Here is a 16,468-nt window from a genome sequence, read left to right on the forward strand (position 1 = left end):
TTCAATTTCTGATCAATTTCTCGCTTTATTTCTTGAGTCATTGCCTCCAGCAACCCTTGGAAGTAGCCTTTGTCTTCCATTCCTGCTTTGCTCCCACTGGGGCTCTCCCCTGTGTGGCTGCTGGCTTTTGAGGTGGGCTTGCTGTCCTGGGTGGTAGTAAACCTTGTGATTTTTCTCTGTGATTTTCGCATGGAGGTTCAGGAGACTGCTCTTCAATTTTGTTTTGGTGTGTCTGTCTTTGCTTGGTTGCTGATTCTGTATTGGTAGAGAGAGTCTGTGCCTGATCTGGGTTCTGTTGGGAGCCTATTTCCAGCTGCTATTCTGACCTACTTAGGATTCTCAGCTCTCTGCTGTAGATTGCTGGCAGTTCCCGCCTTTGGAAGGGTTGAGCAGCCTAGACTGCTTGTGTTTGCTCCTACGGGTGCTCTTGTGAAGAACAGATGCTCTGGATGCACTCTCCCAAATGCTGGAGTCTGCTATGAGCTCCTGATGTGTTTTTGTTTATTTGTTTTGGGCTGGTTGTGGGCTTGAACTCTAGGTTTGGGTGCTGTCCCTCAGCTTTTCAGCTCAAGGCTGGCACCCTATCGTTTGAGCCACAGCACCACTTCTGACCCTTTTTGCTTTTGTGATGCTGAGGAATCAGATCCAGGGCCTCATACATCCAAGACTATCACTCTATTGCTGAGCCGCCTTAACAGTCTGAGCTCCTGCTTACTATCAGGTGCTGGCAGCCTGTGTTGCCCAATTCTCAGTCTAGGGTATATGGGTGGAGTTTTGGTGGGGTTTGGGCTTCTCTTGTCCTGGGCCTCCAGGTCTTTTGTTGTCACAGGCGTGCTTCCCGGGGGAGTGTTGTTTCCTGGTTTTCTCCCCTCTGTTGAGGCGTATGCTCAGCTTTTTACTTCAATTGGGAGGAGTTGGTTGTGTTGTTCAGGCGCCGGATCCCCGGGCCTGGTTCCGGCCCCAGCCTGGAGCGCGCTTGTTAGGCCTGTGCTGATGTGTATACCACCTAGGTTATGCAGCCTGGAGCGCACTTGTTAGGCCTGTGCTGATGTGTATACCACCTAGGTTATACAGCCTGGGGGACACAGTTCGAATTTCTTCTACTGTTGGTAGTCTTGACCCAGGGGCGCTGTTCCTGGCTTGGGCATTTAAGCTCCCTTCCAGGGGTGCTCTTGCTCTAGCCTGGCCAGCTGAGTGTGCTCCACGGGCTGGTGGAGCTCTCAAACAGTTCCCAGTTTTAGTGGGTCCTGTGGTCCGGGTGCTGGGGTAGGGAGTCTAGGTCAGGGTCTGGGGATTCCCTCCAGCTCTGGTCTCCCTTGAGGGATACACTTCCCCTGTGGGGTACTCACCCTGGAGCTGGTTGTTTCTGTGTGGTGTAGGTCGTCAGTTGTTGTTGCAATCCGGGCTGGGTTGGGCGGTGGTGGCTCTGTGTGATTCTTTTCTGTCTCTGCCTCTGTCGAAGCTGTCGGGTCAAGAGTGTCCACGCTCAGGCAGCTTCTTCTCGGTACCTCTGGGGCCCGAGTGACCCCGCCGGGTCGTTGCGATCGTGATGGGGCGGGCGGGTGGTTTGCAGACAGGACCCTTTGTCGCACTGCTGGCACCGAGCGGCTTTGGTGGGATGGAACCTCTCTGCTCGGGTGGAGAGTGCTGGATCGTTGCGATCGCGATCAGGCGGGCCGGGTGGTCTGCTGGCAGGTCCTTTTGTCACTCTGCTGATGCCCAGCGGCTTTGGCGGGATGGAGCCTCTCTGCTCGGGTGGAGAGTGAGGGGTGGGGGTGGGATCCTCGTGGAGACTCCCGGCTGGTAGGTTTCTCTGTTCCTGGCGATCTGCTGTTCTGCAAACCAGTACCTGATGTTCTGAAAGCGGCCCCCTGTGTCTCTGCTGTGTCTCTGGGGCTCCCCCAGCCCCCGCCGGGGCCGGCTGGCCGGCGGCTTGGCGCACTGCCACGTGGCCAGTAAAGGTTGGGGGAGGGGTCTTCGCTTTTCTCTGTTTTGAAATTCTTCTTTTTCTCTCTTTCTTTTTTTGTTATTCTCCGCCTCTGGTTTTTCTCTGAGTGTTCGTCTTTTTGTTGTTGTAGGTCTCTTGGGGAGATTAAGCGTTGGAACTCGAACTCTCTTTTTGGTTGGAGAGAGCTGTGGCGTTTCCCTACTGCCCCGTCGCCATCTTGGTCCCCCCTCATGATCTTTTTTTAATGCCTAGGCTAGCCTTGAATCATGATCTCCCAATCTCTGCCTCCTGAGTTGCTAGAATTAGAAGTTTAAACCACTGTGTCTGGCTAATACTGACTTGGTTTTTTTTTTTTTTTTTTTTTTTGGTGCCAGTCTTGGGGCTTGAACTCAGGACATGGGCACTAAACCTGAGCTTTTTTACTCAAGGCTAATACACTCTACAACGTGAGCTACAGTTCTGCTTTTGGCTTTTTGGTAGTTTATTGGAAATAAGAATCTCACAGACTTTCCTGCTTTGAACTGTGATCCTTAGGTCTCAGTCTCCTGAATAGGTAGGATTATAGGTATGAGCCACTAGCACCCAGCTTAATATTGCATTTTTATTGTTCTGTGAAATTTTAGGGATTTTTTTCCCTACTTAAACATTGTAGCATGGAAGTGGCATTGTAGCCCAAGCGGTAGAGCGCTCGCCTTGAGATGAAGAGCTGAGGGACAGCGCCCAAGCCCAGAGTTTACGCCCCATGACCGACCAAAAAAAAAAAATTGTAGCATGTGTGAAGTATTAAGGTTTTTCTTTAACATTTTATAAAATACTGGGTGTCATGACAATGTATTTTGATAATATTTACTCCCATCATCTTCTGCAAACTGTTAGTACCATCCAAAATAGTACCCCTTTCATATTCACATCCTTTTATTGTTATAGTTATTACTATTGTACTAGAGTTTGAACTCAGGGCCTTAAGCTCTACCACTTGGGCCACACACCCAATCTTTTTGTGTTTAGTTTGTTTTTCAGATAGGCTTCTGTCTAGGCTGGCCTTGGACCATGATCCTCCTACCTGTCCTCCTGAGTAGCTGAGTTAGACATGAACCACCATTCATGGCTCACAATGGTTTTTTTTCTGTTGTTGTTATTGTTTCTGTTGGTTGTTGGGCTTGAACTCAGGGCCTGGGTATCTCCCTGAGTTTCTTTGCACTCAAAATTACCACTTGAGTCACAGCAACACTTCTGATTTTTGAGTGATTATTTGGAGATAAGAGTCTCATGGAGATTTTTCTGCCCATGCCCAGGCTGGCTTCAAATCAGAATCCTCAGATCTCAGCCTCATGAGTAGATGGATCACAGGCATGAGCCATCAGCATAATGTTTTGTTTACATTTGTTGTTGTTGTTCTAGTACTGGGGCTTGAACTGAGGACCTAAATGCTGTCCTTTAGCTTTTTCACTCAAGTCTAGTACTCTACCACTTGAGCCATACCTCTCTCCACTTCAGAATTTTTGCTGGTTAACTGGAGATAAAAGTTTCGTGGACTTTCCTGCTGGATTGGCTTGGACCTGTGATCTTCAGATCTAAACCTTTTGAATAGCTTTTGTGTCTGTAAAACAAAAATTGAAGTTAGAACTTTCTGCTTTGGATATTTTACAGGATACATAAAGTACACATAATTTGTTTTGCCATTGACTTTTAAGTTGGCTGTCTCCTGTCGCCTGTTTTTGGCTTCCTTTTTCACTGAATAAAGGCTTTAATTTCTTGCACTTCTCTTCCAGTTTCTGTCTCCTTTGCTATACAACCTCTGTTATGTTACCTCTTAGATTTCAACATAATAGGATTCAGCATAATGATAATGAAGTACATTGTTCTAATCATCATGACAAACCAACCAATCACGTTGGATGGGTCATTTTTTTGAGTATTTTGGCTTCTTTGACTATTTGTTTTTGCTTAATACTGAAAAATTCTTTACTAGATTAGGGATATCTAGTATATGCAAGGGCCTGGGTGTTTGATGCAAAACAAAAGAAGAGAGTTTTTGCCTCTCAAAAAACTAGTTATAAACACCAGAAAGCTTTGGAATGAGGTTTGACTATATTGTTAAGATAATTGTGATTTTTGTCACTGTAAATTCGTTTTTAATTTTAACTAATACATGCACTTTTTTTTCAATTTTTACTTTTCTTCTACAAAGAATGAAAAAATAATAGAACAGCAACTTCTTGTGGATGAACTGAGTGAAAAATTAACAAAACTTAACCTGTCAGTGACTTGTTCAGCTAAGGAAAATTGTGGAGATGGGCCTGATACTAGAATTCCTGAAAAGAGACCATATACTGTACCATTTGATGCTCATTTGGGGCATTATATTTATATCCCATCAAGACGAGACTCCAGAAAGGTAAAGTCCAAACATGAACCTTTTTCTTACTTGGAGATTTAAAATATAGCTAGTATATTGATTTAAGATAAACTATCCTATAAAATATTATAGTATGACATGCTCTCACAGTGTATTTGTGAAATTTGTAAAATTTCTGCATGTTTATTTTCCTGTTTGGTTTTTATAGTTTTGGGCTATATTCTTTTATGTGTCCTTTTTAATAAAAAATAAATGAGAATACATACTATATTTGGAAGAAATGATTGTATAAAAGTCATGTCTACATTTCATAAAGGAGCAAACGATATCTTTATATTTTCAGACATGACTGATAGCTTTATGAACTATTATTTCTTTACAAAGGTGAGATGAGGCTAGAGGGTATTTATTTTGTTTATTTGCTTAAAAATTTACACTTAGGAGGCTGAGATATGAGGATCATGGTTCAAATCCAACCTGAGCAGGAAAGTCCAAGAGACCCTTATCTTAAGATAATAAACAAAAAGCTGGAAGTGAGTTGTGGCTCAAGTGGTAGAATTCTAGCCTTGAGCAAAACAGTTCAGGGACAGCCCCCAGATCCTGAGTTCAAGCCCCAGAACCAGCACACACACACACAAAATTACACCTGTGTGTCATTCATTCTTATTAAGCTGATATAGTCAAGAAGGTGTAAAGATAAAATTAGGTACACATTTTTAGTTTTCATTCTCATATTTATAATCCACACACAGGGCTGGGAATGTGGCTTAGTGGCAGAGTGCTTGCCTAGCATGCTTGATGCCCTGGGTTCCATTCCTCAGTATACCACATAAACAGAAAAGGCTGGAAGTGGCGTGGTGGCTCAAGTGGTAGAGTGCTAGCTCTGAGCAAAAGAAGCTCAGGGACAGTGCCCAGCCTTGAGTTTGAGCCCCAGGACTGGTAAAATAATAAAAGATAATAGTTATAATCCACACACAGATTTTTCTTGAATAATTTATCAGGGCTCTACAGTGAAAGTCAATTAGCAAATTCATGAAGTTTGGTTTCTATTTACTTCTTTTATGAAAAGAAATTGTTTAAGTGAAATCTATGTAGTAAGTTACAGTTATAGTGATGAGAAATATAAGAAGCAAGTTACATAAAGTGAATAGACTTTGTATTGGTCAGGCATGGGTATGAACTCTAGTGCTGGTGTATAGCCATAAATATTTGGCTAAACTGGAGTGAGCCTCAACCTCCTTACCGTTAGAATGGGTAATTATGTAGTGAGGTATATAAAGAATTTGCATGAGATGCTAACTCACTGCCCAGCACAGTGACTGGTACACTATATCCTTATCACATTCATGGGTCCCATGACAGATGTGCAGTGAATGAGACAAATGCTATCTTTGCCTGTATGCTTATCTCTTCTTTTCTTTCTTTTCTTTTTTGGAGGGGGGTTGATTTTTCTGGATGTCAAACCAAGGGGCTTATACAATGATAGGCAAATGCTTTACCACTGAGCTCCAAACTCAGCTCCATTTGTATTATTTTCAGGTGCTTGCATTTAAACTTTAAACCATTGTTAGTGTTAATTTCAGTTTTACTTTGGAGAGTTATCAACATTTTTTAAGAATAATAATAAGTTTTTTGTAGGATTCAAATTTCATTAGTGCCATTTAAAAACTTATTGTCTGTACTTTAAATTTTTTACAATTGCTAGTGATGTGAAAGATTTCCATTTTTATCCATTTTTTTATTTCTTAAAAATAGCATTTAAAGTATGTCTTTGGTTATACAAATTGAGTTATTTACTTTATCTCTCTTGTTTGTGGTTTATGCCTCTTACCTCTTTCTCTTTGGAGAGATAGAGCTAGTGGTTAAGTCCTTTTTATCTTTAATTGTTTGATGATGTCTGACATAGATTGTTACTGGAGTAAAGATTTCCAGTTACTATTTCAAATTTGCAAATGGTTAGTTTTGTTCTGTTTTTAAAGTTCTTCTATCCCCAAAAGAGCCATCCAAGCCACTGAAAGAAGGAAAGGAAGGAGATACAAAGGTACTAAGTTCACCATTTTGGAGGCTCTCCTGTTCCTACTGTTTATCCAGAAACCTTGGTCACCTCTCCCGGTTGGCTGATCACCACAGCAGCTCTGAAAAAGCAGTCTTGATGGGAAGACACTTCAGGGATAGGGAGGGGTGGTTCTCTTCAAGTCTTCTTTGTTGTTCCATTGTTTTAAAAGTAAGGGAAAAATTGCACATTGAGTATGAAAGGTGGCTAAATTAAGCCAAAGGGGACATCTGAAATATTATCTCATTTTCTCATGGATTTCTCCTTTCTCTAGTATTTTCTTCCTTCAGTTTAACTCTATTATTTTCTATTTCAGCTCTCAGCCTCCTGAGTAGCTAGGATTACATGTGTGAGCCACCAGCTCCCACCTTATCTGAAGTATTCTCTTTTTTTTTTTTTGTCTGTCGTGGGGCTTGAACTCTGGGCTTGGGCGCTCTCCCTGTGCTCTTCAGCTCAAGGCAAGCGCTCTACTGCCAGAAAAAAATATTTTCTCAACTTAAAATACTTTCAGAGGAAATGGGGGGAAATGACTTAGTCAATTTTTTTTTTTTTTTGGGTCCAGTCGTGGGGCCTGAACTCTGGGCCTGGGCACTGTCCCTCAGCTCTTCAGCTCAAGGCTAGCGCTCTACCACTTGAGCTACAGCGCCACTTTCCGGCTTTTTTCTTTTTGCATATGTGGTGCTAGGGAATCGAACCCAGGGCCTCAGGCATGCAAGGCAAGCGCTCTACCACTGAGCCACCTTCCCAGCCCTGACTTAGTCAATTTTTAAATCAATTATACCAAGATTTTTATTATGTGGTATTTAAGGGCCTTATGTTTGCTAGGCAGGCACTACTTGAACTCTACTACTAAGTTATATTTTATGTCCATAATATATGTATGTGTGTGTGTATGACAGTTCAGTGCTAGATATCAAACCTAAGGGTTCTCAAACCAAAATCAAATCTTGGCTTAAATTTAAATAAAAACAAAGAAGAATTTTACTTTCTTAGTGTAACTGTGATATTATTAAACCTAAGCCAGTCTCATCCATATTGAAAAAGGTATTTAAGAAGAAACAAATTATAAAATAGTTTACAGTCATAGTTTAATAATGATGAAAATCTATAATAGGTATCTAGACAGCTATAGATTCTTACAGAATAGGTAATTTTGTTGATATTAAGACTGACATTTTCACATGTATCATCTTTCATGGTGGGACACATTTTACAGTTAATGGCAAGTCATAGTTTAACAGCTTTTTTTCTTTTTTGGTGGTATAAAAATAATGTGTGTCTATTAAATTTGATAAAATATGGCATTATGAAAAGGAAATAAAAGCAGTGGTCAAAATATATCAGTTTTTTACTTGACATAATTATATAGTAAGAAAACCAACTGAAGTATCCTTTTTTTTCCATTCATGGGGCTTGAACTCAGGATCTGGGTGTTGTCCCTGAGCTCTTATGCTCAAGGCTAGAACTCTATCACTTTGAAGCATAGTGCTACAATCATTAGCTCTCAGCCTCCTGAGTAGCTAGGATTACAGGTGTGAGCCACCAGCTCCCACCATATGTGAAGTATTCTTTTTTTTTTTTTTTTTTTTTTTGTCTGTCATGGGGCTTGAACTCTGGGCTTGGGCGCTCTCCCTGTGCTCTTCAGCTCAAGGCAAGCGCTCTACTGCTTGAGCCACAGCGCCACTTCTGGTTTTCTAGTGGTTTATTGGAGATGAGAGTCTCCAGGACTTTCCTGCCTGGGCTGGCTTTGAACCTCGATCCTCAGATCTCAGTCTCCTGAGTAGCTAGGATTACAGGCGTGAGCCACTGTTGCCCGGCTTATCTGAAGTATTCTTAAGGGTTACATATTTAAAATTTATAACTTGCAAACTCAAAAAGTGGAAATATTAAAAAAATTAGCTTTGTCTTGAATGAGTTATATTTGTTGAATGACAAAATTCCTGTGCATAACTTAACACTTGTAAGTTAACAGCCTCTATAATTTTTTGCTAAGAGTTTTTCTCTCTTACATAAAGGCTACTTTTTCTCACAGACAGATCATCAGGTTTTTTTTTTAAATCACTTCTTTGCCTACTTAGTTGATCATGGTGAAGAGTGAGCAGCAATAAAACTGTGGGAGTCACATTTTATGGGCTGTTGACCAGGTTCTTTTGCCAGCTTCCTGCAGAACATATCAACTTCATGGCTACAGAATTACCAACCATAATTACCTAAACTCTGCACAACTCTCCAACTTCAAAGTTAAATATGTGAAAGCCATAGTTATGGTATATTAGTTAATGTTTTAGCACATATAATCAACTAAAATGTACCATTAATGAGAGAAGATTATTTTCTTGTTTGGTATTTTAGTATGTGTATTATATTTTAAGTCAAATTAGGTTATTTTAAGGAAGCAACCAAGTTGCTCTGAAGTAGTTGTAATTCTAGTCTGAATCAGAGGGTACGTGATGACTGCTGGCAAATATTTGAAGACATATTATTAGACTTCAGAGTTAGAGAAGAAGCTATAAGGAAATACAAAGAAGAGCTTAGTATTGAGATCCACCAAAGATGATACAAGAGGCCTCCTGGATGATGAATATGTTTAAGCAGAGGCTAGATGATAACTTAGAGTATTGTAGAGAAGAGTCAAACTTGAGATATGATTAGATTAGATCACTTTTTCAGACAGGGTCTTTCCAGGCTTGTGGCTATGTAATTCTAGGGAAAAATGGATTTTTATTTATTTTTTAATTTTAATTTTTTTGCCAGTCATAGGGTTTGAAACTCAGGACCTGGGCACTGACCCTGAGCTTCTTTGTTTTGCTCAGTGCTAGCACTCTACCACTTGAGACATAGCACTTTTTCTGTTTGTGTGGTACTGAGGAATTTAACCTAGGGCTTCATGAATGCTAGGCAAGTCCTCTACCACTAAGCCACCTTCCCACTCTGGGTAAAAAAATTTTAATTGGCATTTAGAAAGACACCCCTCAGCTGAATTGTCAATCAGCTTAGGGGGGTTAGTTATGTTGCAGTCAGTATTGTTTAGAATGTGGTTGAAAGTGCTAAAATATCCCTAGTGGTGAGTTGCAGAATGCAGAACCCAACACCACAGTGGAATGTGATTGGGTTATAGATTATTTTAGGAACCTGAGAGACAAGAGCCCCTTAGGATTGGGTTGAAACAACCATCAATAAATGTTTAAATATTGCACATTTTGACAGCGTTGTTGGTGTGTGTGTGTGTGTGTGTGTGTGTGTGTGTGTGTGTGTGTGTGTGTGTGTGTGTGTGTGTGTGTGTGTGTGTGTGTGTGTGTGTGTGAGACTCTGGGGCTCAAGTCTAGCACGGGAGCCATATCTCTACTTCCTGCTTTTTGTAAATTCATTGGAGATAAATGTCTCACAGACTTTCCTACCTGGGCTGCCTTTGAACTGTAATCCTCAGATCTCAGCCTCCTGAATACATCTTAGTGGATTACAAGCATGAGCAACCAGTGCCCAGCTATTTGGTTCTTATTAGTAAGTTGGGCCATTAAGTTTTCTATATAAAAAGAAAAATTTTAAGTTTCAATCACAGAGAAAAAAAGTTTGACTCTGAACAAAATGTCTTATTTGCCCCTGAAAATATGCCCAAATCCTCACAAGAGAAACTATAAAGCTGTCAATTATAGGGCAATATGGCTATGCCAGATACATTATACATACTAGACAAGTAATTCATGAGTTATTCTGTAAAGAATCACTCTCCCTCATACCTTATTCCCCAGAACTAGGAGGTCACCTAGGAAATATTAGCCTCTATCCATCTTGGTGTTGATGTGGTAGCTGGTGACCATCAGTGAGGGAAAAAAAGATCAGATTCAAGAGAATCAATGCCAGGTAGTCTTTTTTAGAAGGGGATAAGTAAAAAGCCTACTGTCAGCTGATTGGATCTTAAATGCTATGTGATACACATATTCCATTATTAAAATTTTAACAACTTTTATGATTTGTGTTAAGTTGAACATTCTAAGATACCACTTTTTCTGAGAAGTCATCTTGATGTTTTGTTACAGAGAGATGATGAAAAAGGAAACATGTTATAATTTGAGCCTAGATTAAAAATATGGAAAGTTATTTGTAATTCAGTTGTTTATAAGGTCATTTGTGTGTGTACCAGTCCTAGGACTTGAATTCAGGGCCTGGACTCTGTTCCTGAGCCTTTATACTCCAGGGAAGCACTCTACTACTTGAGCTGCAACTCAACAACTTCCAGCTTTTTTGATAGTTTTTTTTGTGTGTGTGTGTGTGTGTGTCGGTTGTGGGTCTTGAATTCTGGGCCTGGGCGCTGTCCCTGAGCTCTTCAGCTCAAGGTTAAAGCTCTACCACTTAAACCATAGGACCACTTCCGGCTTTTTCTGCTTATGTGGTGCTAAGGAATCGAACCCAGGCCCTCATGCATGTGAGGCAAGCACTCTACCACTGAGCCATCTTCCCAGCCCTTTTGGTAGTTTTGGAGATGAGAGTTTAATGGACTTTCCTGCCCAGATTGGCTTCAAACCATGCTCCTCAGCTTTCAGCCTCATAAGTAGTTAGGAATATAGGCATGAGCCACCAGTACCTGACTTGCAAGGTCATTTTTGAGCATGTAACATGCATTTCCTGTAGAAATATGCTTTAGTAAAGAAAGGTACAGGGCTGGGAAGTTGGCTCAGTGGTAGAGCGCTTGCCTTGCATGCTTGAGGCTCTGGGTTCGATTCCTCAGCACCACATAAGCAAAAAGAAAAAAAAGCCGGAAGTGGCGCTGTGGCTCAAGTGGTAGAGCGCTAGCCTTGAGCTGAAGAGCTGAGGGACAGTGCCCAGGCCCAGAGTTCAGGCCCCACAACCAGACCCAAAAAAAAGAAAACTACAGCCAGGCACTGGTGGCTTACACCTGTAATCCTAGCTACTCAGAAGACTGAGATCTGAGGATAATAGTTCAAAGCCAGACTAGGCAGGAAAGTCTGTGAGACTGTTTTCTCCATTGAACTACTCAGAAAAATCCAGAAGTAGTGCTATGACTCAAGTGGTAGTCCTAGCCTTGAGCAAAAGAAACTCAGGGATACACACAGCCCAGGCCCAGAGTTCAAGCCCCAGGACTGGCAAGAGAGAGAGAAAGAGGGAGGGGGAGGAAGGAAGGAAGGAAGGAAAAAATTCCTTGGCTAGCCCATAAAAGGGTATTTATTCTATTATATTACTTAAATATATCACTTGGAACATTAATTCAGCTCTAGCTCGTCACTACTTGCTCTTGTCAAGTATGAGAAAATACATTCTAATTTCCAAACTGGGAATGTTTTGTCCTGGCAGAAGGAGTAGCAGTGGTACTGATTTCTTCCAGCTTTGGGATTTGATTGAAGCTGGATATATATGTTCATCAGCAACCCTGTAGTTTCTCTACATGTTCTAAACTGGGAATATTTGTCAGGGAGGGCCTTTGCTCTAGCTGGGATAATTTTCATGCTTCTTTTTAGTTTTATTATTGGCTATTTTCTCTAAAACTGTTATTGAGGTATTTTTCATCCTTTTCTTTAGTTTTATTTTTGGCTAGTACTTTTGGTAAAGTTATTTTCAAAGACCGAAGAGCTTTCTAGAAGAGAAAAAGCTGTGTAGATCCTGAAAGAAGCATGAGTCCGTGAAGCACCGTAGTATTGTGAAATTAATTTTAACCTTTTTGAGGGAGCACATTGTCAGTAATTGGCTGTCTAAGAGTACCTATCTAATAATCTCTTAAAAACATTTTGGATAGTAGGATAAAACTAGACATTAAAAAAAATACTTCTTTTGTTGTTGGGTGGGGAAATCACTTGCAAGGTCTACTCAAGTCCTCCTATGTACTCTCTGGATCAAGTATTTGCTGGATTTCGATCACGAAGTCAGATGCTCTTGGGTTGCATAGAAGAACAAGATGAAGTCCTCCACTGCCAATTTTCAGATAACAGTGAAGATGAAGAATCAGATGGCCAAGAAAAATCTAGAATTGGGTATGTTACGTGTAGACCCACTTAATAAATATTATTATAATTATAATGATGGAAGATACATTAAACAACAATACATTACAGAAGATGCATTAAAATGTATTTTCCGATTAAGCAGGAATATATAGTTTTTTAAAATATATACAGTCATATAATGTGATGTGAAAATAATGTTTGAACCAACATCATCAGCCTTACAATTGAAAATTATAAAATTGAAGAAGCTTTATGAAGCTTTTGTAGTTATTCTAATGTTCAGAGGGCATGTTTTGGATTTCCCGTTGTGCTGCCAAACATGGTAAATTTTCCATTAGATCTAGTATGGAAGACATTATTTTGAAGAATATTAGCAAAATTACTCATATATATATATTTTTTAACATTGCTGCTAATGTTTTGGAGACACTAATTTAAAAGCATATAAGTAAAATCAGATAAAAAACTATCTTTGAGGGGCTGGGAAGGTGGCTCAGTGGTACAGTGCTTGCCTTGCATGCCTGAGGCCCTGGGTTCGATTCCTCAGCACCACATAAGCAAAAAAGAAAAAAGCCGGAAGTGGCGCTGTAGCTCAAGTGGTAGAGCACTAGCCTTGAGCTGAAGAGCTGTGGGACAGCGCGCAGGCCCAGAGTTCAGGCCCCACGACCGGACCCAAAAACAAAAAACAAAACAAAACTATCTTTGATCCTAATTATTGTTATTCTTTTTAACTGTAGAAATCATCAGTGGATTAAAAAGCCAGCTTCTATTTGTTCTCTTGTTGAGTTGAATGATACTCAGGATGAAACGCAAAAGTCAAGTTTGGGAAATGAAGGTACACAGACTTTCTCAAGTAAGTTAGACCTAATATTTATAAGCCACTACTGCTTTTATTCAGTCAGTAATATAAGAAGCATCTAGGAAGTCTCAAAACTAGAAATTGATAGGAATGTTTTCTGGATTTGTAGAATTTCTTTTGTATTCTCAATTCTATAGACTCTAGGTTATCACTCTTTCTGTTCCTTTGTAAAAGTTTTTTTTTGTTGTTGTTGTTTTTTACTTAGAGATGATTATTGTTTGTATCCAACCTGAGTATGTTCTGTACCTTCAGAGAACATTGCATGTCATCTACTAAGGGTCTTTTGACCTGCACTGGTACTCATGCCTGCCATTAGTTCTGGAAAACCTAGTTATATACAGAATATTTGTAATGTTTTAGAACAAAATTGATGAAAATTTCTATGCATCAAGTAACAACATTAAGTGTTGTAACAAATCTATAATACAAAATCAAGTAGTTTCTCTTGATCTAAGTAGGTCAGTTCACAAAAAGTAAGGTTACATCCTCTGGACACCAGTGGCTCATGCCTGTAATCCTAGCTATTCAGGAGGCTGAGATCTGAGGCTCGCAGATCAAAGCCAGTACAGACAGGAAAACCCAATAAACCACCAGAAAACTGGAAGTAGTGCTCAAGTGGTAGAGCGCTAGCCTTGACCTGAATTGCTGAAGGACAGCACTCAGGCCCAGTGTTCAAGCCCTATAACCAACAATAGTAACAAAAAGTAAGGTTACAGAGAATTTAACATGAAAACTGCTACAATATGAACAGACCACATCTCTCTGAGTTTTTTTTGTTTTGTTTTGTGTTTTTGGGTCTGGTCGTGAGGCCTGAACTCTGGGCCTGGGCACTGTCCCTCAGCTCTTCAGCTCAAGGCTAGCAGTCTACCACTTGAGCCACAGCGCCACTTCTGGATTTTTTCTTTTTCCTTTATGTGGTGCTGAGGAATTGAACCTAGGGCCTCAGGCATGCAAGGCAAGTGTTCTACCACTCAGCCACCTTCCAAGCCCTCTCTGAGTTTTTTACATGTATTAGTTACTAAAATTTGACTATAAATAAACTAAATTCAAAATGTAGAAATAATGAAGATAAGTACTGTTCACATAGCCATCCTTAAACAGTTTTATCTACAGCCACAAAATTTGTGCTAGAATATAGAAGAGTTCATTAAGAAAGCCTTTCTAGCTGGGTTCTGGTAGCTTATGCTTATAGGTAATCAGGAGGCTGAGATCTGAGCCAGCCTGGACAAGAAAGTCCATTGAGACTCTTATCTCTAATTAACCACTAAAAAGCTGGAAGTGGTAGAGTGCTAGCCTTGACCAAAAAAGAAAAAGAAAGGCTTGCTAAATTTAAAAGAAAAACGGGGTGTTTAGTGACATAGTTGATTTACATTGTGGTGCAACACAGTAACATAGTGTTGGACTACATTTTCTTTTCTTCTTCTCCTCCTCCTCCTCCTCCTCCTTTTTTTGCCAGTCCTGGGGCTTGAATTCTGGGCCTGGGCACTATCCCTGAACTTCTTTTGCTCAAGGATAGCATTCTACCACTTGAGCCACAGCACCATTTCTAGCTTTTTCTGCGTATGTGGTTCTAAGGAATTGAACCCAGTGTTTCATGCATGCTAGTCAAGCACTCTACCACTAAGCCACATTCCCAGCCCTGGACTACATTTTCTGATCACAATAAAACTAGAAGGTAACAGGAAAAAATTCACTTCTCTGCCCACTTGGAGATGTGGTGCCTATTTCAAATAAGTCCGGGTAAAGGCAGTGGCAAACTGTTTATCCAAACCTCTATGAGGCTTGGGATGGGGAGGGGGAGTGGTGCAAGCATGCATGCTTAAAATTTTAAAGTAAATGAAAACTCTTACTATAAACTATAACACTATATGCATATATTCCTTCCCTTCCTATTTATTACTCCCTGTACTACCTATAAATTGCTTTTCTCTTTAAAATCAGTTTTAGTTGAATATTTTATGAACAGATATGTTTGTTTCTGAGTTTTGCTTCTTCTGTTTTAAAGATTTAAAGATTGAATGTCTTCGGAAGAGTCAAGAGTCAAATTTGCAAAAATTAAGGAGTTCAGAACTCATACTTAATGAAGCTAAACAAAAAATGAGAGAACTTACAATTAACATCAAGATGAAAGAAGATCTGATTAAAGAGCTAATAAAAACAGGTAATAGTATGCTGTTTTTATATGATTAAAAAAAAGGTCTTCTAAAATTGTTTCAGATGTGGTAATATTTATTTTAGTTGGTAAAGCTCATGACAATCCACTCTAGCTTGGATTAGGTATATGAGATACGTTTTAGAGATAATATGTGGAGATCAGTTATCAAGAATTTGTTATATTGAGATATCATCTAGGAATTGTTGTATCCACTATAAATTTTGTGTTGTTCTGAATAGCACTTACATATTAGAAAACTATGCTAGATACCTAAGTATATGTCTGAGATGTTTTTCTAACTAATTTTTAGTTCTTGTGGTACTGGGTATAAAACCAGGGCCTTTAGTGCTTTCTCACTGAGCAATTAATTGTTCATTTTAATGTAAATTTTTAAGTATTTTAGGTAAAAATAAGTTTTACTTCTCTAAAGATACAAAGATTTGTTCTTGAGAGGTTTTAGGAATAAGGATAGTTTGGAACGTTCATAAAGTTGTGATGCCTAGTGAAAATAATCAATAAGCATTTATTTTTCAGTCTTGCTAAAGACTTCTCCCAAATAGTAGCTACTTTACTCATGTGTACACTATATTTTGTCAGTCTAATACTTTTTTCACATCTTAATATCTTATGAATTCAAGATGCATCTTATAATCAGTAGCAGTTTAGTATTTTATGATAATAATTAGCCTGTTTTTTTTCTTATTGGTTCATAAAATTGTTTTGTTGACCCAATTAGTAAATAATTCAAGATTTGTTAAAAGTATTCATAGTTATGTTATTTATTGTATATTTTTCTTATTTAATTTGGGGGTATGAAGTTGAATTCAGTCACACATGGTAGGCATGCTCCATACTACTGAACTATATACCATAGCTCCTTAGTTGTCTGTATTTTAAAGTTGGCCTAGAGTTCAGTAACTTTTTTTACTAAAACCTTACAAGATTTTCCCGTGCAGCAATAGAACAATTTGTATAACAGTATCACATGTTGCTTATATCCTGAGCTCCGGACACCTGTTGTCAGTAGTCTGCCAATCTCGCTATAATGGAACAACTAAAACCTAACTTGAGTCAGTAACTAATCTTAGATGAAAAGAAATATAGAAAGGAAATACAGAAATTTCTATATCCTTCCTT

General features: G+C 39.5%; 1 protein-coding gene across 3 annotated transcripts in view; it reads left to right on the forward strand.

The window, feature by feature from the left end:
* The window catches only part of Kif27 (kinesin family member 27), a 101,831-nt gene that overhangs the window by 41,902 nt on the left and 43,461 nt on the right, over positions 1–16,468 (forward strand). For all 3 annotated transcript variants that reach the window (XM_070035509.1, XM_070035510.1, XM_070035511.1), the window contains 4 exons: positions 4,140–4,346; positions 12,175–12,344; positions 13,055–13,170; positions 15,182–15,337. In XM_070035509.1, the coding sequence (XP_069891610.1) occupies positions 4,140–4,346; positions 12,175–12,344; positions 13,055–13,170; positions 15,182–15,337 (649 nt within the window). The remainder of the gene's footprint in view (positions 1–4,139; positions 4,347–12,174; positions 12,345–13,054; positions 13,171–15,181; positions 15,338–16,468) is intronic.

The sequence above is a fragment of the Dipodomys merriami genome, unplaced genomic scaffold (genome assembly GCF_024711535.1).
Source record: "Dipodomys merriami isolate MVZ:Mamm:240054 unplaced genomic scaffold, mDipMer1.0.p SCAF_26, whole genome shotgun sequence".
Classification (NCBI taxonomy): Eukaryota; Metazoa; Chordata; class Mammalia; order Rodentia; family Heteromyidae; genus Dipodomys; species Dipodomys merriami.